At 52.5% G+C, this 25,798-nt stretch overlaps 2 protein-coding genes across 12 annotated transcripts; both read left to right on the top strand.

The window, feature by feature from the left end:
* The first annotated feature begins 893 nt into the window (after nt 1-893).
* Nucleotides 894-11,153, top strand: NOP2 (NOP2 nucleolar protein). 2 transcript variants are annotated; one of them, XM_030321517.1, is made up of 16 exons: nt 894-1,004; nt 1,285-1,391; nt 3,077-3,122; nt 3,295-3,383; nt 3,560-3,804; nt 5,435-5,490; nt 5,606-5,769; nt 5,869-6,068; nt 6,219-6,308; nt 7,155-7,242; nt 7,319-7,459; nt 8,038-8,177; nt 8,325-8,414; nt 8,593-8,715; nt 8,836-9,064; nt 10,370-11,153. In XM_030321517.1, exons 2-16 carry the CDS (start codon nt 1,289-1,291, stop codon nt 11,026-11,028), a joined length of 2,463 nt encoding a protein of 820 aa, XP_030177377.1. In that variant the 5' UTR covers nt 894-1,004; nt 1,285-1,288; the 3' UTR covers nt 11,029-11,153. The 2 variants fall into 2 exon arrangements, with proteins under 2 accessions (XP_030177377.1, XP_030177378.1); XM_030321518.1 differs by having other exon boundaries at nt 894-1,021.
* Nucleotides 11,154-11,643: 490 nt separating this feature from the next.
* On the top strand, nt 11,644-24,826 carry IFFO1 (intermediate filament family orphan 1). 10 transcript variants are annotated; one of them, XM_030321521.1, is made up of 10 exons: nt 11,647-12,456; nt 16,425-16,485; nt 16,633-16,728; nt 17,419-17,559; nt 17,904-17,909; nt 18,566-18,723; nt 18,847-18,967; nt 19,237-19,332; nt 23,022-23,152; nt 23,721-24,826. In XM_030321521.1, exons 1-10 carry the CDS (start codon nt 11,684-11,686, stop codon nt 23,827-23,829), a joined length of 1,692 nt encoding a protein of 563 aa, XP_030177381.1. In that variant the 5' UTR covers nt 11,647-11,683; the 3' UTR covers nt 23,830-24,826. The 10 variants fall into 10 exon arrangements, with proteins under 10 accessions (XP_030177387.1, XP_030177386.1, XP_030177381.1 ...); XM_030321524.1 differs by having other exon boundaries at nt 17,901-17,909; nt 23,725-24,826; XM_030321529.1 differs by having other exon boundaries at nt 17,901-17,909; nt 18,542-18,723.
* Nucleotides 24,827-25,798: the final 972 nt, after the last annotated feature.

Genomic DNA, 25,798 nt, shown 5'->3' with positions numbered 1-25,798 from the left:
CAGTGTGGGTGTAGGTGCAGGTGGATGAGTGTGTATGACAGGAGCTCTGGGAAATGTGTATTTGAAACCTAAGGGGGTCACCTTGTGTTCTGATATTCTTTAGAAGAGCCATGTTCTGCGTGCATGTGCCTCATGTGGTGGGGATCAAGGATGACTGCCACCTGGAAAATGCGAGGCTCCAAAACCATACTTGGGTTCATACCCTGTACTACTGATTCATGGCTTTGTGACCTGAGGGAGTTAACTTACCTGGGCTGTAGATTTCTCCTATAAAATAAAGATATCTTCTTCATAGAGTTGTGAAGATAAAAATAGTAAAGTGCTTGGAAATGTTTTTAACAGCTGCTAAGCACCACCTTAGTGTTTATTTGGAGGAAGGCTGTAATTTTTTCTTAACGTGAAATTAGGACACAAGAAGTCTTGCTCTAGCCTCTAGAGATGTGAACCCAGGCAGAGACGAACCTTACTTAACGGGCTGAGCGGGGGTTCTGGGGGCCGAAGAAGCGGGTCTCCTAATCAAAGGGCTGGGAGGTGAGAAGCATGCGATTCCTTGGTCTTGAGACGATGGTAGGGCGGAGGAGGGCCGAAGTCTCACGCCCTGGTTGGAGGAGCGGCGGCGTGGAGGTACCACTTTTTCCCACTGATACCTGCAATGAGGCAAGAGGCCAACCCTTTGCGGACGGGGGTGGGGTGTGTGGGGTGGAGGGGGGGGTTGAAAAGCGTTCCGTCCGCATTGCTTTCTCCGCTCCCGGGGACTAAGTGGAAGCGGTCCACCTGCGAATTTCCTCCGGCGGTGCTGCAGCCAGCCTCGCGCGCGTTCCCAGGGGGAGCCTACGTTCTGGGTTCTGCGGCCGACCGGAAGAGGCGGAGCTACGAGGCGGGAGCGCTTTGTGCGCCTGCGTGAAACATTTCCGTAGCGTGTGGTGTCCGACCCTAGTCTCAGAGTGCACGTGGAGTGCCGAGCCGCTTATCCAGGGGCCTCTCGGGCCTGGACCCTGTTTCAAGTGAGCCGAGGCTTCGGGTGGGTGTGAAGGAAGTTGGGGAAGGGTGACTGCACTGACTCAGACTGGGGCGTCGGGAGGGGGACGTAGTACAAATGGTGTGGGACCCAAGGGCCGGGTCCAGCATAAAATGGAGGTTTTGTCATGCCATTAGGGGCTGTTGGGAGTGCTGAGTCGAGATTCGAGGCGATTCCCTTTCCCAGTCTAATATGCTAAGTATGCGGTCTCCGTTTCCCTTTCCAATACGCGCGACTCTACCTTCTCCCATTTTTCTTTTCCCCAGTACTATGGGGCGCAAGTTGGACCCTGCAAAGGAGAAGCGCGGGCCAGGCCGTAAGGCCCGGAAACAGAAGGGTGCTGAGACCGAAGTAGCCAGATTCTTGCCTGCAGGTAAGGGTTAGGCCTGGCCTCCTCCCCTCACCTCCTCCCTTCTCCAGTTCTTTAGGTTTTGCTCCAGTTTTTCATCTGTATCATATCCCCTTCCGTTGTTAGTCTCTGTAGTCACTGTTCAAGTAGACTTTTCTTTGAGCCGAGTTACCGAATTTAGACAGTTTCTAGAGAAACCAGAGTATATTGTGTGAGTTATTAGAAAGTAAGTATGAATCAAACACTGTCCTTAGCACTTACAGAAGACGTAGCAGGGACTGAAGCACCCATGCAAGGGGAGGTCCAGTTTAACATTGAAGGAATTTAGACGACCTACACAGTTAGAGTTTAAAAAGATTTTAAGCTGGGGGACACCTGGATGACTCAGTTAAGAGTCCGGCTCTTGATCTCAGCCCAGGTCTTGATCTCAGGTCACGATCTCACAGTTTGAGGGATGGAGCCCCTTGTAGGGCTCTGTACAGCGCAGAGCCTGCTTGGGATTCTTTCTCTCTTTTCTCTATGCCTCTCTTTCTCTGTCTGCACCTGCCCTGCTTGTGCTCACTCAAAATAAATAAATAAATGTTAAAAAAAAAAAAAGATTGTAAGCTGGGTTTTGGAAGATGGTTGACATGTTAGTAAGTGGAAGTTGAGAAGAAAGTGGTCACCATCAACTAGTTGTGTTTTGGAGGGCATGGCTATGGCAAGGCACAGATCTGATTCCCACCTGTCTGCTGCATGGAAGGCTAGGGTGGGAGAGAAGAATGGACAGGTACTTTGTGTTGGGCATTTAGAGAAAACAGTGCAGATTATTGAGGTATTAGAAAGTGTTAGGCACTATACTGAAGCTTTTGGATACATTATCTTGCCTCATTCGTCTCGTTCTCTTAGCGCCCTGTGAGAGAGGCATTGTTAAGGAGATGAAAGCTGAGAGATTAAGTAACTTGGTCGTGTAAATGACAGGGCTGAGATTTAAACTTTCTATTTCTTGGAGAACATAAGAAAAAATCACCTACAAAGGTAAAATCTGTGGTTGGTTACTGAGTAAATTGAGAGGAAAGGAAAGGAGAAGACAAGACAGTTTTGTTTGTTACATAACTTCGTCCATTTCTTACAGACTTAGCAGTGTTTGAAATGGTGGAGCTTCTACAGGTCTTTCAACTCCTTCAGTCTTCTGTTGGCAGACTTAACGGCAATGGCAGAAGTGGTAGTATAGGGACCACAGTGCCAGATCTGCGCAGCTTAGTCTTTGCATCTTGGTTTTGCCACAGAAGGAGCAAGTGTATGTGCCATGCTGGCTTATTTCAGATTGTTTTCACCATTTTCCTGAAGGAGGAATCATAACGGGTCCCATATTTACCAACCCATTACCAGCTCAGACCTTTGGTGCGTTTAGCCATGTCTCTGTACACTAGGTCCAAGGCCAGAGAGAAAAGATGAATTTTGAATCTTTTGTTTTCAAGATGGTAGTAATGCTATTGATTGAAATCAGAAGCCTGGAGGGAGGCCCAGTTTGGATTTGGGTGATGCACAACCAGATGGAGATCATCTTTACATCTCTCATCCAACTCTTCCTGGAGGGCTATGAAGCAAGTTACAACCTACTCCCTTTAATTAGTGAATTAATTTTTTCTTCACTTTTATTTTCTAATGTTCTTTTTTCGTTTCCCCTGTGACCTACTGTTTTGCCTCTCTCTCTTTTTTAAATACAGCGGGTGATGAAAGTTCTAAGAGGCTGTCTAGTCGTGCTCGAAAAAGGTGAGTGTGGGTGTCCAGACTTCCATAGACGAAATTGGTACTGTTCATCTTTAGTCACATGATTACATGTGATCATACTGATGGAAAGGGTTGTTTGGGGACTGTTGCACTTCTATGCATTTCTATGGCAGAGTCTAAAGGTGTGTTCTGTTTCCTCCACATATCGTTTCAGGGCAGCCAAGAGAAGGTTGGGTTCTGCTGAAGCCCTTGAGATGCCTAAGTTTCCTGGGGCCAAACCATTCCCTGGAAAGTTACCAAAAGGTCAGTGAACATAGGAGCTGTGTGCTACATGAGAAGTCCTCTACGTCCTGGGTAGGGAAGGACTTGTTGAGCATTTCTGGAGTGAAAGGAACAGCCAGAGGACATTTTTAGGGGTAGAAAGTACAGGGTTCATCATTGTGTGCCTGCCATCAGTCTAGGATTATTCAAACCCTTAGGAGTCTCTGGAGGAGCTGTCCAGACACCTGGTAAGAAGGGAGCCCAGTCCTTACTCCGTGCTTCTCAAGGCAAGAAGCGTCCAGCACCAACCCACAGCAGTGAGGAGGAAGAGGAGGAAGACGACTCCGAAGAGGATGATGTGGTGAACCAGGGGGGCCTCTGGGACTCTGAGGACAGTGACGCTGATATGATAGATGACTATGGCGCTGACTCCACTTCAGAGGACGATGATGAAGGTGAAGAGGTGAGGTTTCTCTCTGTGGGTGTTCAGGAAGGGATCCTTGCCTTTTAGTTTTTCCAGATCCTTTTTTTTTTTTTTTTTTTTTTTTTACATTTGTTTATTTTTGAGAGACAGAGTGAGACAAAGTGAGAGTAGGGGAGGGGCAGAGAGAGGGAGACATAGAATCTGGAGCAGGCTCCAGGCTCTGAGCTGTCAGCACAGAGCCTAACATGGGGCTCGAACTCATGAACCTCTAGATCATGACCTGAGCTGAAGTCAGACGCTTAACTGACTGAGTCACCCAGGCGCCCCTAGTTTTTCCAGATCCTTGAGAATATCCGTCAGTGATGAGGATACGTGGAGTAGAGAAAAGGGGTTTTAGCATTCCACCACTGTTTTCCTGTCATCTGTGTTTTTGCTCAGTGCACATACAAGTATACAAAAGCTGTAGGATAGAGCATTTTGAAATAGGAGACTGTTCAGTGGTGGTGAGGATATGGTCAGGGGAATCTTTGAATGCCCAATGTGAGGGGAATAGAAATGCATACACATTTTTTATAAAGCATTTGGTATCTGAGAACCTTAGGAGTTTCTTCCTTTTGACCTAGTAATTCCGTTTAAGAAGATGATCCAGAATGTGGACAAAGATTTATTCACATTTATGTAGGGGTTCCTGGCTGGCTCAGTTGGTAGAACATGCAACTGTTGATTTCAGGGTTGTTAGTTTGAGCCCCATGTTGGGTGTAGAGATTACTTAAAAAAAAAAAAAAAAATCTGGGGCGCCTGGGTGGCTCAGTCAGTTGGGCGTCCGACTTCGGCTCAGGTCATGATCTCATGGTCCGTGAGTTTGAGCCCCATGTCGGGCTCTGTGCTGACAGCTCAGAGCCTGGAGCCTGTTTCAGATTCTGTGTCTCCCTCTTTCTCTCTCCTCCCCCGCTCATGCTCTTTTCTCAAAAATAAATAAATGTTAAAAAAATAAAAATTAAATCTAAAAAAAATTATCTATGTATTACACAATTAGTATATGTTAGGAAAACTCAGGTGATACAGGGTTGTATAGGATGAAAAGAAAGTTCCCATTTGCACTGTTTCTCACAGTCTGCCTTTTCTCTACAGAGTTACTGTTAGGAGATTTGCAGACACCTTGTGGACCTTAATGCCCAAAACTCTGAAAACTGCCAAAATAACCAATATGCTTCAGTAAATTATGGTTCATTTATATACTAAATTAACATTTGGCCGTTATGTCTATGAAAATGCTGGTGATCTGTGAATGAATGAAAAAAGGCAGGAAACACATGTGAAAATGCATCACGATTTCAACTATGAAAAATAGTATGTCTGGAAGAAATGTGGCAAACTGGATATCCAAGGACAATTTTTGTCTCTTCTGTATACATATGGGGGTGTATTAACATTCAGAACTTTTAATGGGAAGTGAGTTACACACAAAAGTAGAATAGTGTGATGAAACTCTATGATGTTACTTAGTTTCAACAATGGTTGACATATTCACTTCTATTCACTTCTTTAGCTTTCCTCCTTCTTTCTGAGAGTTACATTTGCATTTAGGAAACAAAGTACAGAGATGGGATACTACTTGGGAGGGTGACAGAGCAGGCTTTGCATTACTAGCCCCTGCCTCTTTTTTCAGCTGTTGCCCATTGAGAGGGCTGCCCGGAAGCAAAAGGCCCAGGAAGCTGTTGCTGGGTGAGTTTTGGAAACTCTTATGATGGAGCCCAGGCAACAGCTGGGATGAAGGAATTGAGGAAGGAGGAGGTGTCTGTTTTCGTCTGTGAATCACTGTTTCTGGACCTGTTTGTAGGAGCCAATGGAGTGAGGAGGAGACTGAGGAGGAGGAGGAGGAAGCAGAGGAAGAATCCCCTGAGTCAGGCCCTCAAAAGAATGATGAGACAGATGGGGGCCTGCAGATCAATGTGGATGAGGAGGAGCCCTTTGTGCTGCCCTCTGCTGGGGAGATGGAGCAGGATATCCTTCCAATACAGGGTGAGGGGTAGGGAGAAGGTGCTTGAGAGAGGGGATTTCCAGGCCCTGGGACATCACCAAACAGTTCCTTAACACGTCCACATGCCCAGACTCCAGACTTGCAACGAATTCACAAGCGCATCCAAGATATAGTGGCAGTGCTACGTGACTTTGGGACGCAGCGGGAGGAAGGTAGATCTCGTTCTGAATATCTGCACAGGCTTCAGAAGGATCTGGCCACTTACTACTCCTATGGAGACTTCCTGCTTGGCAAGCTCATGGACCTCTTTCCTCTGTCTGAGGTAATGAATTCTAATCTAAGGCCCCTTCTGCTTTTCTTATCTTCTCTGTTTTACCCTGAATGAGGAAGGCAGTCCATCTCCTTGCTCTTTTCTCTTCTGGCTGAGCTCCTTGGCCAGCCTGACTTGCTCCCTGCCATTTTGCTTCCTCAGTTGGTGGAGTTCTTAGAAGCTAATGAGGTACCTCGGCCCATCACACTCAGGACCAATACCTTGAAAACCCGGCGCCGAGACCTTGCTCAGGTGAGGGCTGGATTTTGAGATTTATCTCAGGGAAGTGTTGACTTCTAACCCCAGAGACTCCTCTTTCTCACTCTGAAGGGGGTTGGGGGGCTGGGGTCTTAGTACGTAAGCATTTCTTGTACAGGCATGATCCCAGGAGGTAAACCCAGGCAGGCTTAGTGTCATGCTGGATTTATCTGACTGACTCAGGACCCAGGACCTCTGTGGAGTGGGAGACTCATCCCTTCAGCCTCTGTTCCTTGTGACAGGGTTAGGACGCTGGCATCAGGCAAAAAGTGCTGCCTCAGAACAAAATGGGAGTTGTCTGCCTTTTAGATCATTGAAGAGTTGGTAAAACTGTGGTTCCTGCCCCCAGAAAAAGACATGACACACATGAACAAACAGTATTTTAAACTCCTCGTTTCCAAGGGTTCAGGGACCCCATGGTAAAGACCACTGTTCTACGGTTAGTGGTGTGGCGTTGTATGTAGTCTTTCTCCTGGTGCATAGGTAACCTACCTGATCATTATCTTTAGTGTGTTGTGATGTTACATTTTTGGATGGCAGGGGTGCCTGAGGCTTTTGGAAAATCAGAGTTCAGTTCCAGGAAACAAAAGGACAGGAGCTGGCAGTCTGCTCCATTGGGCTGGAATTCAGACCTTGAGTTGGAGCCTCAGGCTAAGGGAAAGGACATCATAGGATGGTATGGGAGAGGCCACAGCCAATGAGTCTGTGGTGATTGTATCGTGACTACAAGCTCTGGAAGTGGTGGTGCCACAGGCCTCAGTAGAACCACGTTTTCATATTTTCACCTGTTTTCTGGGTGTAGGAACCTACAAGGTCTTAAAATCTTCATTTTATCTTCAGGCGCTAATTAACCGTGGAGTTAACCTGGATCCCCTGGGCAAGTGGTCAAAGACTGGACTGGTGGTATATGATTCTTCGGTGCCCATTGGTAAGTGTTCGCTGCCTGGAAGCCCTTCTGTCCCTGCCCTCGTCCCAGCATGTCACAGATGGGTGTCCTTCCACAGGTGCTACCCCCGAGTACCTGGCTGGGCACTATATGCTTCAAGGAGCCTCGAGTATGTTGCCAGTCATGGCCTTGGCACCCCAGGAACACGAGCGGATCCTGGACATGTGTTGTGCTCCTGGAGGAAAGACTAGCTACATAGGTATGAGAAGGGAAGGTGGGGTAGGAGCCATTTGGCTTTCTGCTTTTGGAGTAGATGGGGTTGCTAACTTACTAGTGTGCAAGAAAACCATACACAAGCAACTAGCAGAGTAGTGAGGAGTGTAGGCTCTGGAGCCAGCCTGGTCCAGCCCCATGTGTGCCACTAACTACCCATATGACCTCAGGCGAGCCCCTGGTCTTCTCTCGTTATCTGTAAAATGGGGTGGTAAGTGTCCTTGACTTGGGGGTTATATTATGCTTGGGTTGTTAGGATTAAGATACACTGTTAGAAGTCCTTGGTCAAGTGTTCAGCACGTAAGTAGTCATAACCATTTTATTTAGCTGTTAGCACCAAAAAGATGTTCGGTAACAGCGAAAAAAACCACACCAGCAGTCTTGTTCATCTCAGAGTGCAGATTGGGTAGACCCGTACAGTAGACTGTGGGGAGGAGGCTTATTGGGAGTGAAGTTGCCTTGAAGCAGTGAGACTTCACTTACGGGTTCTTGGGCAGGAGGGTGGCCAGCGGGTGTGGAGGCAGAGGAGCTGGCTGGTGAGCACTGTGCCCTCTCTCCCCTCAGCCCAGCTGATGAAGAACACAGGTGTGATTCTTGCCAATGATGCCAATGCTGAGCGGCTCAAGAGCGTCGTGGGTAATCTGCACCGGTTGGGAGTCACTAACACCATCATCAGCCACTACGATGGGCGTCAGTTCCCCAAGGTGGGGTTTCCCTATATGTGTCTCTCTTGAGGTCTTCCAGTTCACCTGTCCCCTTCCTTGACCTCACGGTATTTAGACTTGCTCCTAGGAAATAATGGTGCGGTACAGGTTGCCAAAACATCTAACTAACCTACCCCTTCTCCCCAGGTGGTGGGGGGCTTTGACCGAGTACTTTTGGATGCACCCTGCAGTGGCACCGGGGTCATCTCCAAAGACCCAGCTGTGAAGACTAACAAGGTGAGGAGTTGGGGGATGGGGCTAAGCGTGGGAGTGGGGGCCAGCTGAGAGGGCTTGGCTGGGCCTTGCAGAGGTGGAATGGGAGGTAGAGGGGCACCTTGAGCAGTTAGTAGCTCGCCTCTTCTGAGGCTGCCTTTTGAAGTTTTGACACCCTCGTATCGGTCTCTCCTTGGGACAGGATGAGAAGGACATCCTGCGTTGTGCTCACCTTCAGAAGGAGTTGCTCCTGAGTGCTATTGACTCTGTCAATGCCACCTCCAAGACAGGTGGCTACCTTGTCTACTGCACTTGTTCCATCATGGTGAGGCCTTTGTTGTGGCAGAGCAAGAGGGGACAGGGCTAGGGGTCTCTTTGCCCCTTAGAGCTCTCTTCAACTCCAGCTCTGCTTTTCCGTCCATTTTTGTCTCCCCCACATATCCAGGTGGAAGAGAATGAGTGGGTGGTAGACTATGCCCTGAAAAAGAGGAATGTGCGGTTGGTGCCCACAGGTCTAGACTTTGGCCAGGAAGGTTTTACTCGCTTTCGAGAAAGGCGCTTCCACCCCACTCTGCGTTCTACCCGCCGCTTCTATCCTCACACCCACAATATGGATGGTTTCTTTATTGCCAAGTTCAAGAAATTCTCTAATTCTATCCCTCAATCCCAAACAGGTAAGCAGTCTGCTCTTTCTCCCCTTCATCACCCACCACCTTTGCTCTCTCTGCCTTGAAAGAGGCGTGTGACGCAGGGAAGGGAGGTACTTCTGCCTCCCTTACACCAGCCTTTGCGTGCTTGGATGAGAAGCCTCTTTCATTTCAGTTAGAATTGTTCCGGAGCCTGGACCCCATTTGAGTGTATGTTAAAGCACACGTACAGATGGGGACTTTTCCCTTGATTCTGCCAAGTCGCTGCAGTCTTTCAGCCCTAGATGCACTCCCAGTGCAGTTGTGGTTTCTTTTCCTTCTTGGCCAAGGGGTGCCTTCCTGGTAATAGACCTCTGCTGGTCCAGCACTGTCAGCACCGGGTTGGCACAAGTCTCCTCAGAACTATCAGCAGTTCTCTGAGTCCATCACGTTAATTGCAGCTCTTTTTCTCAGTCATCTTGAGTCTGGCCTGGATCTCAGAAGGGTGGGGTTTCTGGAACAGGCTTGATGGTGCTGCATGCTGGGATATAACCCAGGTTTAGTTAGAAGAGGGAGAGGCAGGTTTCTTGGACTACAAATTGTGACTTATTGAGTTGATTTATTTATTTACTTATTTAAGTAACTTCTTAAGTTCAAGCCCAGCATGGGGCTTGAACTCATTACCCTGAGATCAAGAATCATGTGCTCTACTGACTGAGCCAGCCAGGTGCCCTGATTTTTTTTTTTTTTTCTTTATAAATAATGTCCCTCACAAAAGTCACATCTGAATGTTAACAGAAACCTTAAGAACTAGAACTAGAGAAATTTGTTGTAACTTTTTTTTTCACTGTAACTTGAAAAGTACCTATTTAATGTCATTTCTCACTTATGTCTTACTGGCTTGTTTCTGGTTGCTATGTGTGACTTATTTTCTTGTATCTCATCAAAATCCACATGAAAAAAAAAATGGTCTTTGATTTAAAAAGCCCAGTGCTTCAGGTATATTCAGGATTTCCCTCCTTCTCAGAGTGCCTTGTTACCTCCTGCCCTCAAGGGGACAGAGCTTCGTTTGAAACCTTTTTGCCTACGGGTGGGGAATGATCCCTTTCTCGTAATTTATTTTTTGATCCTTTTTTCCTTAATACGAGGTTCAAATATGACTTGAGTAAAGGCCAGGTGATGTTAAGTAATACGAATTTAGGTAGTGTGCTCTTAGGCACTATCCCAGCTGTGTGGAACACTTGGCCAACAGTACCCAGGCAGTTTTCTTAATACCATTTACCTGCTCCACTAATGATGAGGATCCAGTGATGAGGCCCATTTTCTCAAACCATATGCTTAATTTTAAACCAGGAAATTCTGCAGCTTCCACCCCTACAAACCTAGACTTGCCTGAGGTGAAAGATCAGATGACCCCTAAGCCTAAGGGCAGCAGCCATCCTGCCAAGAAAGCCAGAGTGGCTGTGAAAGCAAAGCAGCAGTTGCAGAAACGGCAACATCCCAAGAAGGCCTCCTTCCAGAAGCAGAATGGCATCTCCAAAGGGACAGACTCCAGTTTGCCTACTGTATCTTGTGACACAAAGTCCCAAGCTTCTTCTAAGCTCCAAGATAGCAGCCAGCCAGCTCAAAAAGCTGAAGTGATCAGGGGACCAAAGGTGCCTAGGAAACTAAAGCAACAGTCAGCTATGCCACAGGCCTCCAAGAAAGTTGGCTTCCGAAAGCAGAATGCTTCCAGGGGCACGGACACGGAAGTGCCAGTGCTATCCCTCTCCAAGACCCAGGCCGCTCTCAAGCCTGAGGACTGTGATCAGCCCCTTGGAAACAGCAAAAGGGCTGAGAAGGTAAAGCAGCAATTGCCAGAACAGCCTTTCAAGAAAGCTGCCTTCCGGAAGCATAATGGCACCCCCAAGGGGCCTGAGACTTCCACTGTGTCCCTTCTCAGTTCCAGCCGGCCCCCACCAGCGAAGAGGAGAAAATCTCAGTCCAGAGGCAGCAGCCATCTGTCGTCTTAGACGAATGGTTGAAAGTAGGCAGGGGTGGTTCACTACTGTTAATCACTGGTTTGGAACTATGGCCTCTGTGAGGTTGGTGTCCCCACTGTGCATATGAAATCTAATACACATTTTATACTCTCTGGCCACTGTGTGTTTTTTGAGGGGACTGGGTCCTGGCTTTGCTGCTTTAAGGGTAGGGCTGGGAAGGTGGGACAGGGACCCTCTGAAGAGAGGAAACGTATACTGAGAAATCAGTTTCAGGCTCCTGGGTTTCCGTGGTCTCAGGGAGGAAGAGTCATGGAGTCAGAGCTTAGGGTAGTTGGACTCCGGGGAGAGGAGGGCAATAGGGATGTAGGGAGGATGGACATCCTGCCACCAGAACCCAAGGAGTACTGAAGGGCCTGGATTTTATGTCTTTCTGCCACCCTGGCTGGATTGCAGGCGTGGACTGGGGTCCGCTCAGCCTCAGACCCGGAAAGGTCCAGGTGCCAGCCTCCAAGTGAGCCTTTCATTGGCTTCTTCCCTGTCCTTCCCCGCCCCCCTGACCTCTGCCCCTCCCGCCGAGCTGTCTGATTGGTTGTTCCGCGTCCGCCTGGCGCCTCATTGGCTCTTCTCCCTTGCCCTCCATCCCTGCTCCTGTAGCGGTCTCGGTCTCCCAGCAGAAGACGCAGCCATGAATCCGTTATTCGGCCCCAACCTCTTCCTCCTACAACAGGAGCAGCAGGGGCTGGCCGGACCGCTAGGGGAACCCCTGGGAGGCGACCACTTGGCCGGCGGAGGGGACGTGTCCCCGGCGCCGCTCGCCCCGGCCGGCCCAGCTGCCTACTCGCCGCCCGGGCCGGGCCCGGCGCCCCCCGCCGCCATGGCACTCCGCAACGACCTGGGCTCCAACATCAACGTGCTCAAGACCCTGAACCTCCGGTTCCGCTGCTTTCTGGCCAAGGTGCACGAGCTGGAGCGCCGCAACCGGCTGCTGGAGAAGCAGCTGCAGCAGGCGCTGGAGGAGGGTAAGCAGGGCCGGCGGGGCCTGGCTCGCCGCGACCAGGCCGTGCAGACCGGCTTCGTCAGCCCCATCCGGCCCCTGGGGCTGCCCCTCGGCGCCCGGCCGGCCGCCGTCTGCACCCAGTCGGCGCGGGTGCTGGGCTCGCCCGCGCGCTCGCCAGCCGGCCCCCTCGTGCCCTCCGCTGCCAGCCACTCGTCGCCCTCCACCTCCACCTCCACCTCCTACTCCTCGTCAGCCCGCTTCATGCCCGGCACCATCTGGTCCTTCTCTCACGCCCGCCGGCTCGGGCCGGGACTGGAGCCCACTCTGGTGCAAGGGCCTGGCCTGTCGTGGGTGCACCCCGACGGGGTGGGCGTCCAGATCGACACCATCACCCCCGAGATCCGTGCGCTCTACAACGTCCTGGCTAAAGTGAAGCGCGAGCGGGACGAGTACAAGCGGAGGTAGGGGACCGGGCAGGTGGGGACCGGGCTCAGTGTCATGCCACACATGGGGCCTGGACTAGGTGTGGGTCCAGGAGAGGAGAGCGTTGCGGCCCAAGAATCAGGGAGGAATAAAATGAGAGTAAAGTTCCTGCTGTGTAAGGAGGAGCTTGGAAGTATTTACACGGCATTGGATACAGGAAGACGGGAATCCACAGGGAATGCAGAAGTCGCACTCGTGACAGGAAGAAGGAGACTCCGAGCGGAGTGCTGTGGGGAATACATATTTTTCTTGTGGCTTTTCTTTCTGTCTCATCTAGACCGCAGTGTTTGGCTGCCCCTGTTCTGTGGGGTTGTATGAGATGTGAAAGGGTCTCGCATTTGAGAGGTCACATCTGGGGTAATAACCAGTCTCAGCCCCCAGGGCACTTTTGTGATAGAAGCTCCAAGTACTGATCAAAAGGATAATCGCTTTCATTTGGGAGTCTACTGAAATTAGGAGGGGGTGGTGAGGGAGGGGCTGCATCTCACAGTGGGCGATCCTACCCCTGCTCTGGGTTTCCCAAAGCAGTGTCGGTGGAAACTGGGTACCTACCTACTCAGTTCCATATGAAAGGCTCTGGGGCCTCAGAACATTGTGTGGAGTAAATAAAGGAAAGAAAAAAGAAAAGAAAAGAAAAAAAGGGGAAAAGGAGTTCCCTAGGGAAAGGGGGAAGGGACTGGTAGTTGTCCTAGGGCCATGGAGGCTGGGGAAATCTGTAAAAGCACAAAGAGCCAAAGGATGACGAAATGTGAGTAGAGCCAGCAGAGGAAGTGAGTGGGGAAAAGTTGAGAATATGGACACATCCTGCGAGTACAAGGCATCTGGAGGGCAGGCCCAGTGCTCCCTGAGGATGAGGATTTGGCTTTCTGCGGGGGACTGGCAGGGTAGCACAAGGGGCCAGGAGAAGGGATGTGATGCTAGCGCTGGCCGTACAAGTGGATCCCTTAGAGGGTTGATAACCAGGCCATTAGTAAGGAGCACGAGCACAGCCAGCTCTTTGTGGACTTTGAGGGATGCCATGGTGGAGGAGGAGGATGACAGGTCAGAAGGAGGCTTTAGTTTGGGCGCCATCAGGTTTAACCTCTTAATCAGCTACTCTGACCCCTTGTGGACAGGCCTGGGAACTACCTTTGCAGTCCTGTGTTGCAGCTTGGTGTGGGCTGGGGCTTGGCTGAATGCTATGAGAAATTACCCCTGAGTCTGGGGGCAACCTTCAGGGGTCTGTAACCTGCTAGAGTCTAGCAGATCGCACATCAGCAGGCTTTCTGAGGTTGAGTCCTGTCCTCATGCTGGCTTCCTTCGTTGTAGTCCATGTTATAAGTACCTTTGGGACTCTCAGACCTCCTAAAGCCATCATGCAGATGCCACCCAAAACCAGCCTGCCCCTGCCCCTGCCCCCGCCCCTGCCCCTGCACGAGTTAATTAACACTGTCAGCAGCAGAACGGGGGCAGTTCTGGAATGCATCCATAACCACAGAAACAACTGCTGTTCTCCGGTATTTTTTTTTTTTTTCTTAACTGAAAGAGTGTTTGTCCTTGGTCCAGCTGTCCAGGGCAGCAGAGAGTTATTCCTTGGGGACTGATGAGCTCATCGCTCTGCAGCATGCTGCTGTGCAGAGGGCCCCGCAGCTAGAGTTGTATGGTACGTGACACTGGCAGTTACTCATTCTTCCACCCCAGATCCTGTGCCCTCGTTCTGTTCTCTTTAAAGCAACACTGTAGCTCCTGTCAGTAGCCCGGAAGTCATGGGTATAGCTTGAGCACTAAACTGGGAAGGAGCTGAAGCCTCCTGGGTTCTATTTTCAGCACCCCTGCTGTGTGCAGCCTTGGGTGGATCTCTCTTTCCTGGCCTCAGTTTTTCTAGTGTAGGAATGGCCCCGGCTTCCTCACTTTGCTCCAGGATATAATTTGTTTGGGAGAGAGGTCTTTAGTAAACACAGAATACACGGAAATTGTTCAAATTCTACTCATGTCTAGGGGACCTTGTAAGTGAGATGAGATTTGAATGGAGGTTGGAAGGAACCTATTTGTGGGAAAGTCTGGATGGAGAGCAAATAGGATTCTAGTAAGCATCCAGGGGGACCATGCGACTCTTGATCTCGGGGTCCTGAGTTTGAGCCCCATGTTGGGTGTAGAGATTATACTAAAAAAAATTAATAAATTTTAAAGAATTCTAGTAACTTCTAGATGACTTATTTTCAGATTTTTTGTGTGTGTTCTAAGACTGTGTTCATCTCAATCCTTCCCTAATTTCCTTACTTAAATTTCTACCTGAATTTGTCGCTTGCTACCCTTTCCCATGCATCTTGCCCAGGGCCATCGTTACCTTGTGAGTCTTGCTTTCTTTCTCCAGGGACTCACAGGCTCAGGAGTATGAGGGTACTGCGTTCCATGCCTTCAGGTTGTAGATGGAGAAACCACAGGCCCCAAAAAGATAAAGTCTTATCTATGAAACTGTATAACTTGATGCTGCGAGGGCCCCTCACTGGCCCCGACTGTCTGCGAATGCCAGTGCAAAAGTGGGAAGGACATGGGGGCAGCAGGGAAGGGTGGACAGAGAGCCAAGAGGGCCTGGGGCTGGGCTGTGTGATGGGCCAGCAGGGTGGTGGCCAGGCTGGCCGCCTCTTCCCTGCCCATCGGGAGGGGCAGCGGGTGATGTAGAGGAGTTATTATTAGGAACACTGCAGTGCAGATGCGGGGGAGGAACAGGGAAGAGGCTGCAGGCGAACCCGGGGAGGAGAGGAGGAAGGAGGGTTGGGGGGAGGATGGAGGTGGGGAAGGGAGGATTGAGTCCCATGTCTGCAGAACCCACTCGCTTGGGCTTTCATTTTTCTTGCCGTCCTCTTTGAGACTTCAGCCATGTTTCTGATACTGCGGTTTCTCTCGTGGTATCATCCCCTCCTTTCTCACACTGGAAGAAGCGGCAGGCACTGAGAGTCTGTGTGAACGGGGTCTGAGAAGTTCCGCCATCCCGGCCACCCTCGCAGGGTCCCAAAACCCTAAGCAGGGCCATGGCCGCCTCCACTGCCCTTTCACCTTGGCGATGCCAGGGCCTGTGCGCCCGCTCACCGTGGACTCACATTGAGTGAAAAACCTAGCCCCGGGCAGCCAACGCTGCCTGCGGCCAAGGGTGTCTTTTAGCCACTTGGGGTTCTAGTCTCGGAATTCTAGAGCCTAGGACATGCTGCTTCTGGTTCCCAGCCACTGTAGAGCGAGGCACTTTTTCATACTCTGATCTCCCTGTCCCTCCAGGTTTGGGTGCCTGGGAACTCCAGGCTCCTGCTTCCCACAGGTTTCTTGCTTCAGGGCCAGCCCGGTCTCCTCTCTACAGCTCGCTTCCACGGGTCCTGGGTGGGCAGTTTCTGGAGCTTGTGGGGGATGGACTTTGAGCATCTCCTACCAGGCTCTTGACCAACTCTGTTGATGTGGTGTGTGTCCTGCAGCTGCTTCTCCAGGGTTAAATGGCACCACAAGAGGCAGGGCAGCGGGCTAGAGGAGCCCTGGTCTGGTGCAGGCAGGAGGCGGGAGACCGGATCTGTGCCACTGAAGGTGGGGGACCGGGCTGGTGGGCCTGGTGGTCTGGTGCGGGCAGGACAGGGGAGGAGGCCAGCCAGGCAGCTGGTGGGGCTGGGGCCTGAGGGGACGGGCACCATGAGGGAGCACAGTGGCAGCAGTTGCTCTTAAATACAGTTCCTGGGGCGCGGCCCAGAGGTTCCGGGAAGGCAGCTGGCCGACTCGCACTTGCCAGGAAGTGTGGAGCCACCGGACAGCTGCGGCTGGCCACCCGCTGGCCGGCCAGACGTGGCTGCCCACAGCCCCGGTGCATCTAGGGCACCAGACCTAGAGTCAGGGAGAGGCCTGAGCCAGAGGGGTGGGGAGCAGGGAGCTGCCAGGGCGGGGTGGGACTCTGCACCCACGTTCCCTCCCTGCCCCCTGTGTCCGCCAGGTGGGAAGAGGAGTACACTGTGCGGATACAGCTGCAGGAGCGAGTGAACGAGCTGCAGGAGGTGAGGGCCGCCTGCCCCTCTCCCCAGCACCCTCAGCCCCCTGCTGCCCACCCGCCCCCGCCCCCACCGCCCTTCCTTGTCTTCATCTGCCTCCTACCTCGGCAGCGCCGCTAGCCGCTAATGGTGGGGCTTTCTCCCTGACTGCAGGAAGCCCAAGAGGCTGACGCCTGCCAGGAGGAGCTAGCGATGAAGGTGGAGCAGTTGAAAGCGGAGCTAGTGGTCTTCAAGGGGCTCATGAGCAATGTGAGTGCAGCCGCCGCACCCCGAAACCGGCCAGAGCAGGCGGGCCCCTCGAGTTTGGGCCGGTTGACTTCCTGGTCACTGCCGCCGCCTGGTGTGCCGTGCCTCTCCCTCTGCCTGCCCCCCACCCCACCCTCAGTCAAGAGGGAGAGAAGGAACAGAAGTCCCAGTGTCGTGTCTGAGAGGCAGTGTGGCCTCCCTCATTTCTAGAGGTGGTTAAGCAGTTAGCTAAGAGGCCAGATCCCGGCTCTGCAAGCTGCTAGCAGTGTGGCCCTGGTGAGTCCCCCCACCGCTCTGCCTGTGTCCTCTGTGGAATGGGCGAGGCAAGGCGCGTGCCCGTGAAGACATACTCTACTTAGCACCATGCTGGCACAGACGTAATGCTGAAGTGTCAGCCGTTCTTCTTGTAATACTTTCTCCACTCTTGTAACTGCCACTGGCCTCTCTCTCTGGCAGCGTAAGTTCTGGGAGGGAGCCCCTGCACGTCCCGGGCCACCGTGTCCAGGGCTCCCCCCGCCCGTGCGAACAGCGCGCCAGCTGCATGAGCAGCCCACGAGTGCCAGGGGAGGGCGTCCAGGAGGAGGGGTCAGCGGTGATATGTGACTGGAAGGGTGAGGGTCTTGCCAGGGCCCTTATTGGTCCTTGTCCGGAGTGCTGGCTGCCTCCTCACCGCCCCCTGCGTTCCCCGGACAGAACCTGTCTGAGCTGGACACAAAGATCCAGGAAAAGGCCATGAAGGTAGATATGGACATCTGTCGCCGCATCGACATCACCGCCAAACTATGCGACGTGGCTCAGCAGCGCAACTGTGAGGACATGATCAAGATGTTCCAGGTGAGGGCACTGGGCTGCCCACAGGCCCCGGGACGAGGGCAGGCCTTGGCCCCAGACACCCTGCCCACACCTCCCCGGTGCCTGAGCTCCTCAGGAGAGGGTGGGGGCAGGCCGTGAACCTTGCATCATTGCTGGCTGGGAGCCGGGCCCTGCCCTCCTTCTTGGAGGACCTTACCTCGGCCCCCTGGGGCCCTTGGTGGGACGAGGCTTGGGGGGCAAGGAACAGCCTCTGAAAGAGAAGGTTTGGAAGCGTCTCTAACACCGTCTCTCCCCTCCCTCTCTCTCTCCTCTGTCCACCTCCTCTCCTCTCTTTCTTTCATCTTTTCTTGCTTTCTCCACAGAAGAAGCTGGTTAGTTTTGCTCTCATGCAAGCTTTTTAATGTCCCAGTCCCAGTTTCTAAACCACCCAGGCCTCGGCCGTCAGTTTTGACCCGCTGGGCTTTTCGGCACAGATTTCTTTTCCTGTCTCTGTTTTCCTTGCCCTTCCCCCCTTTACTCTACCTCGTGCCCTCTTTGCTTCATTTCTATCCCTTCTGCGGCTTTCCAGATCTGGATATATGATTCAGGTTCTCCTTTGTCTACACCGCGCCCTCCTCTTCCTTGCAGCCAAAAACTTTCCTTTTAGTTTGGTCATTTCATTAGAAAGACTTTTTTTTTTTTTTTTTTTTTTTTTAGAAAACAAATCCTCTGTAGCCATTATGCACATCATAGCGTGGTCACAACAGGCCATTTCTCCCCTGATCTTACCGCCCTATTTTCTGTTTCTTCTTTTTCTTCCTTCTCAGTCTGCAGCCCTGTTCCCATCTGTGTCTGTCTGCCTGTCTCTCGGTAACTCTGGTGTCTGTTCCTGTCGTTGTAACTGTGTCTTCTCTCTCTGTCCACCCCGCCCTCCCGCTGGTTCACGCTTCTCCCCTCCCACCCGCCCCACCCCTGCCGGCGCCCACCCGCCCTTCTCCTCATGCACCCGGCCTCGTCTCTGTAGTCTCTGCACTTGTCTCCCATTAAGGTCCCATCCATGGGGGGGCGGAAGCGGGAGCGCAAGGCTGCCATCGAGGAGGACACCTCCCTGTCGGAGAGTGACGGGCCCCGCCAGCCCGATGGGGATGAGGAGGAGAGCACAGCCCTCAGCATCAACGAGGAGATGCAGCGCATGCTCAACCAGCTGTGAGTCCCGAGTCCTCCAGGCCCACCCTCAGCAGCCCCCCAGAGGCCGGAGCTCCCCGACAGTGGCCCTCCGCCCGCAGGAAGGCCCCACCCCCCTCTTGACAGCGGGTTCCCTGTCTCTAGGAGGGAGTATGATTTTGAGGACGACTGTGACAGCCTGACTTGGGAGGAGACTGAGGAGACCCTGCTGCTTTGGGAGGATTTCTCAGGCTATGCCATGGCAGCCGCAGAGGCGCAGGGAGAGGTAACGGCCCCTCCCGGCCTCAGGGCCCCGCCAGTCCTGCCCCCCAGCTGGATGTCCCCTCCCCCCCTCCCCTCCCCTCCCTGCACTCCTTGCTGCTTTCCCTCTGTGGCCTCCATCCTGTACCTGCCTCTCCCGTCTTCCTTCTTCCTTCTCTCGGCTTTCAGCAGCTTCCTTTAACCGGACTCTCTCTCTCTCCCCTGGCTCGCCCCTGTGGAATGCCCCCACCACCCTCCCCCTTGGCCTCTCCCTTGCTTCCCTTTCCGCTTCAGCAGCAGGAAGACAGTTTGGAGAAGGTGATCAAAGATACCGAGTCCCTGTTCAAAACCCGGGAAAAAGAATATCAGGAAACCATTGACCAAATAGAGGTAAGACTGGCATTGAAGCCGAGGCCCACGGGTGGCCCGTGGGTTGTGAGCGGGGCGGCGGGACCCCAGACACCAGGTCTTCCCCCTTTCTTTTGTGGGGGTGGAACCTTAAGAAAGACCTCAGGTTCTCCAGGGAGGAGGACAGATGTGGGCTCCGATCTCAGCCCTGTCACCTACTTTCTACCACTTCAACTTCTAACAGGCTGCTTATGGTCTCTCAGCCTGTTTTAGTTGTCACGCGGGACCTTTTTTTTTTTTTTTTTTTAAGCTTAGTTATTTTGAGAGAGAGACACAGCGAGTGGGGAGGGGCAGAGAGAGAGAGGGAGATACAGAATCCTAACCAGGCTCCTCACTGCTAGCACAGAGCCCAGTTCGGGGCTTGAACTCACAAACCGTGAGATCATGACCCAAACGGAAATCAAGAGTCAGATGCTTAACTGACTGAGCCACCCAGGTGCCCCTCAAGTGGGATCTTGATCGTACCTTCCTCACAGGGTTGTTTGAATATCAAATGAAATGATGCACACGTAGAGCTGAGGGCAGTGTCTATCTCCTAGTAAGCATACTGCATGGCGGCTTTATTAGTATTATCACTCCTGGTGGTGTGATAGTGGAGTCCTCTAAGAAGTGAACTTGAACTTGGGTGATTCTTCAGTTCAGCCTTTCAGCTGATGGAGGAACCTCCGTTGTCATTCCCTAGCCTGGAAGATCCTTCTTGAGATGGCAAGGGAAGCGGGTGCTCTAACTTAGATGCTAGGTCTGCAGGGCTGTGGCGGTTTGTGGCACCCTGGGTGGCGGGGCTGAGGGGAGGGGGCTGGCTGCGGATCCTGGGTGCCCTCCTGCTCGTGGAGAGGACCCTTCCCTGGCCCTGAGTGCTCCGGCTTGGGGAAGACGCATGTGGGCCTCTGTAACTCTCGGCCTCTCTTCAAGCCCACGTAGCACATTTATACCCTTGCTTGTCTCACGCCGCCCGCATTTTGAGATGGAAGTTGACAGATGATTCTCCTACATGCTCATCCTCCCAACACACATCAAGTGGTCCTGCTCCTTTAAGCCAGCCTGTTTTTGTTGCTTGCCCAGGCAGACAGATGCTAAGTTTTAAAGGTGCAGCTAGGTTTCTGTTCTCTGTTGAGTAGAGGGGAAGGGAGAGTCGCTCTCTGCTTGCTCCTTGACACCCATGTCACAGTCTTCCTCTTTTCTCGCAGCAGATTGGTGTTAGGAGAGGTGTTGGCAGAGCTGACAGGGGGCTTTGGGTGCAGTGCTGACCCTGGTGACCCATCCTGGGGTCACTGGCATAGATGCAAGGAGCATTTCCCATTGTTGGTGGTAAAGCCAAGGCCCAGGTGGAGGTTGGGAGGGAGTTCATCCTTCCTCTCCATCTAGTCCCAGCCCTACCCTGTCTCTGGCCACACAGTGAGTCTGCAGTTTTCAGTGGAGGCTGTTAGATGCCTCCCAACTGTGGTGCTGCCTCTCCTCACCCCTGCTTTAAAATTAAAAAAAAAAATTTTTTTTTTAATGTTTATTCATTTTTGAGAAACAGCGCGTGAGCAGGGGAAGGCAGAGACAGAGGGAGACACAGGGTCCAAAGCAGGCTCCAGGCTCTAAACTGTCAGCACAGAGCCCGACACAGGGCTAGGACTCATGAACTGTGAGATCATGACCTGAGAGGAAGTCAGACGCCCAACCGACTGAGCCATCCAGGCGCCCCTCCTCACCCCTGCTTTAAATGCATGAAGTAAGGGCATATGTACAGATATGTACAGACAGCTGGTGGTCCTAGCCTTGTCTTTGGATAGAATATAATTGCTTCATTTCTTTCTTTCCTGTCCTGGTGAGTGCTGGGCTCCGGAAGCTAGCCCCTTCCCCTGCTGCTCTCCTTAGCTGGAGAAATTGGGGTGTAGGTGGCAGCCAATCTGGGCAAGAGCTGGTGACATCATGCCTTCCTGCACTGAGCACGCCCTGCTGCTCTGGAACCAGGGCTGCCATCTGAGCTGTACTCACTAGGCTTCTGACCCATCCAGGCTACCATCTCTTCTCTCCGGCCCTGTGACCCATTTACTTCTTCCTCCCAGTTCCCATCCTCTCCCTGTCCAGTTTGGATTAGTTCTGGGTGGTTTCCTCTATCCAATTCAGATTATTCACGGGTAGTTTCCTACCCTTTCTCTTTGCTCTCAGGCAGTCAAGCAGGTTACTTCCAAGCCGTTTTATTCTGCCTCTCTGGCCCCTGTCCTTTGTACCCCAAACAAAGAGAGGCAGCAGATTGTCTCTGGCCCAGATCTTTTCCACATCACCCCTCCTCTCAGCTCTACCTCAAAGCCTGTGGCAGAATCTGGCTCAGAGGGAGTTCATATTTCCTTGATTCTGAGCCCACCTTTTCCCACATGTAACATTTCTTGAACCGGGATACATCTTGTACGCAGTAGGACATTGGGTGTGGCAGAAGTCTTTCTGTTGGACTCCGAGAACTGCCCACTCAGGAGACGAGAGTGATAAGAGGAGGATTGAGCCTCTTTCAACAGTGTGGGGCTGGTCCCCTCCTTTGTGCCATGAGGCTTGTGGCTACTTCAAAAAGGCTCACTAAGTAATTTCCCATCTTGGGGCTGGGCACATGCAGAGATGAGTAAGACCTGGGGCTGGGAGCGGGGGCGCCTGGGTGGTTCAGGTGGTTGAGCTTCTGACTTCGACTCAGGTTGTGATCTCGAGGTTTGTGAGTTCAAGCCCCTCATGGGGCTCACTGCTGTCAGCACGGAACCCACTTCAGATCCTCTGTCCCCCTTTCTCTCTGCCCCCTCCCCCGCTTGTGCTCTCTCTCTGAAAAATAAACACTAAAAAAAAAAAATGGAGGCGCCTGGGTGGCTCAGTTGGTTGAGCTTCTGATTTTGGCTCAGGTCATGATCTTGTGGTTTGTGGGTTCGAGCCCCGTGTCGGGCTCTGTGCTGACAGCTCAGAGCCTGGAGCCTGCTTCAGATTCTGTGTCTCCTTCTCTCTTGCCTTTCCCCCACTTGTGCTCTGTTTCTCTCTATGAAAAATAAAATTAAACAATTTTAAAAAGGCCTGTGGCCACCTTCCAGGAGCACCCAAATTAGTGAGGGAGACAGACTGGGTGCATCATTGTATTGGGCCTGCAGGAAGCCCAGGGAGGGAGCAAGGCCGTGCACAGATAGCCACCCTGGGCTCTCTGTCCTGCCCACACTTAGGTTCCTCTTGTCAGTGAAGGTCTGTTGCAAGAATGCAGGCCTGTAGCAGAGACCTCTGCCTTCCTCTGTAGGCAAAGATCCCCAGGAAAACTAAAAGGAATGATGGTATATTGGTGCCTTCTGGCTTGATCGGACTTTTTTATTTAAAAAAAAATGTTTATTTTTGAGAGAGAGAGAGAGAGAGAGACACGGAGCAGGGGAAGGGCAGAAAGAGGGAGGCAGAGGGTGTGAAGCAGGCTCCTTGCTGTGAGCACAGAGCCCAGTGCTGGGCTTGAGCTCACGAACCGTGAGATCATGACCTGAGCCAAAGTCAAGAGTCAGCCACTTCGCCGACTGAGCCACCCAGGCGCCAGCATCTGACTTATTTTGAAATCTGAGCCTTCACCCGTGGCCACCTGGGCCCCATGCCTGGTGCTCTTGGTGTGTTAGCCCCTGGGGGTTAGGGGCAGGGGCACTGCTGACCTGGATGGTCTCGTCCTGCGCCTGCCACAGCTGGAGCTGGCCACGGCCAAGAATGACATGAACCGGCACTTGCACGAGTACATGGAGATGTGCAGCATGAAGCGGGGCTTGGACGTGCAGATGGAGACCTGCCGTCGGCTAATCACCCAGTCTGGAGACCGGTGAGGACCTCCCCCTGGAGTGTGGGGTGCGGCCCGCCTTCTGTGTCCTCCTCCAAGGGTGCATGCACCAGAGGCCGTTGGTGGGCAAGCCCTGAGAACCCTGTAGCTAAAAACCGGCAAGGAACAGAAGGGGCATGGGGGCAGTTTTTTATTGAAAGCCAGGCCCACAGTTCGTGCATCTCTCTGTGAGTTAAACCCCAACAAAAAAGTAAGTTCTAAAAAGTCACAAAAATACTACAGAGAGACACAAAGCTGGGGCCATCAAGTCTGCACTCGGGCTCAGACAACATCTCTCATACTGCGATTTGAGATATTTCTGAACTCTGAGCCTCGCAGAGTCCCCAGGATAAAGACAGGGACCATATCCCCCATCATGGTGGGGCGGGAGGGATTTCCCTCTCCCTTCCCCACTGCCCTCACCCTACATCCACCCTCACCCCTGTGGCCCTCCTGCCCTTGCCTGAGATGGCATTCACTGGCCTGCCAGAGAGTAAGGCCACGGGAGAGGAATGCCAGTGTCATCAGGATTCCTCCCTGCCCCAAGGTGACAACTGGTGTTTTTTTCTAGAAAGTCTCCTGCTTTCACTGCGGTCCCGCTTAGCGACCCGCCGCCGCCGCCGCCAAGCGAGACTGAGGACTCCGATCGCGATGTCTCATCTGATAGCTCCATGAGATAGGGACCTACCTCCAGCCTGGTGGCCTGGGGCCCCACCCTGCCGGGAACTCACAGAGGCAGAGGGGTGGGGGGTTCACAGAAGGGGAACGCCATCCGTCCTGCCGCACCAAGCCTCGCCCCTGGGGACTGGGGCGCTCCTCCCTCGGGCTTCCTGCCTTAGTCCTTGGCCTTCAGGGTTCTGAGGTGTCTGGAGCGAGGCTCAGCCTGCCCTTCCCAGGTGACTCCCACCACAGCTGGGGCTCTCCTGCCTTCACGCGTGGGCGTCTGCTACTTCTCATCTTTAAAATGCTGCCAGAGCGATCGTGGCCCCTTACTTTCTCCATTGAGTAAGGAATGTGATTGTCAGATCTTCCTTCCATCTCTTGAGGCCTTGAGCCAGCTTACTGTCTTTGATTCTGTACTGGTGCTAACTGGCCCAGGCACTGGTATGAAGTGGATTAGGCTGGTCCTTCCAGGGCTTGTGCAACACACATGCAGTGGGAGAGGGCTTCCCTCCAAGGTGCAGGTGGAGGGAGGCGGGACCGGGCAGGGCGCGCTGTCCCCCCTTGCGTTGTCATCCACCCGTGGATGGCAGTGATGGGGCTGTGACCCGTCCTTTATGGAAGTGCCATGCATTGAAGGGGCCTCCGGTCTAGGCGGCTTCTGGATCCGACTGGGTGCAGTACCGTGGAGGGAGATGGAAGTTTCCCAATGCTGAGTGGCAGAGAAAGAGGTGAAGCTACTTGTATGTGTGTGTGCATGTGTGGTGTGTGTGTGTGTGTGTGTACATGTGTGCTCAGGGTCTCAGTTTCTTCAAGTATCAGCTGAAGATGTGCCTCCTCCGTGCCTGTCATACACTGAGAGCAGCAGGCTGAGATGTCCTGGACTTGGAAAAGCTTGGGAGAAACTGGGGAGCCGTGAATGCGGACACGTCAGCATAACTGCCTGAGGGAAGCTGTGCTGAGCGGACATTTGAATGGAGTCTTTAATAATAATGAAACTGGCGAGTATTTATTGAACACTTCTGTGTCACTGTTTCAAGCACTTTCTGGTAGTAGCTACACCATCCCCTCTGTGAGGCACACACCGGTTTTCCTCACTCGACATACAAGCAGGTGCAAAGGAAGGCACCTGGAGGTGGTAGGTAACTTGCCCAAGTTGAACAAGTGGCAGAGGCCCTGGACCACAGTTTGTGCATTTAACCCTCTGTAAGTTATACCTCAACAAAAAAGTTTTAAAAAGTCACAAAAAATACTAGAGAGACACAAGCTGGGGCCAAGTCTGGTTCTGGGCCCAGAACCAGGGCCTCTGCCCACGTGGCTGGTGCCAGCCTGTGTCTCTGCCCACGGAGTCCTCACCCACAGATGACGGCAGTAATCCTCTTAAACCGCGGCGGGCATTACCCCTTTTCCTGATCATTTGCTGCACAGTGCTGTGCACTTATGTAGCCGACCGAACATAATCCTTCTGGAAAACCTTTAGGGGCTGGGTGTAGCGGATCACTTTGCAGATGAGTAACTAGGGCACACAAAAGTAAATAATTTACTCAAGACCTCACACCTGTGAGCAGGGTGGAATTTGCACCCTGGCGGTTCGACTGTATTCCACGTCGCTAGGGCTCTGCTTCCGAGTGACCAGGTAACCAGTCAAGGCCGCGAGGACTTGGTAGCCCAATTCCTAAGCCCTGACTCCCTGTGCCAGTGTTCCTCCTCCAGGGGGCGGCAAACAGAACAGCTTTCAGAGAGAGGAAGCCAGGTGACCCAGTGACAAAACAGCCTTGTCCTCTGAAGTGGACATGCCCCATCACATAGCACCTAAAAGCCTTGGAGGGAAACTAAGCCAAAGCGAAGACAGACTGGTCTTCAAATTAGTGAGTGCCCATGCACATGTGCTTTTGTAAGGCCTTTCACTTGGGCCCAGGACCTACAGTGGAGTTTTCAGTCTGGTTGGGGTATGCTGGGCCCTTCTTGGGTACTCGCAGCAAGGTCTAT

Source organism: Lynx canadensis, chromosome B4, assembly GCF_007474595.2.
Source record: "Lynx canadensis isolate LIC74 chromosome B4, mLynCan4.pri.v2, whole genome shotgun sequence".
In the NCBI taxonomy this organism is placed as follows: domain Eukaryota; kingdom Metazoa; phylum Chordata; class Mammalia; order Carnivora; family Felidae; genus Lynx; species Lynx canadensis.
This window is presented reverse-complemented; position numbering and strand designations above follow the sequence as displayed.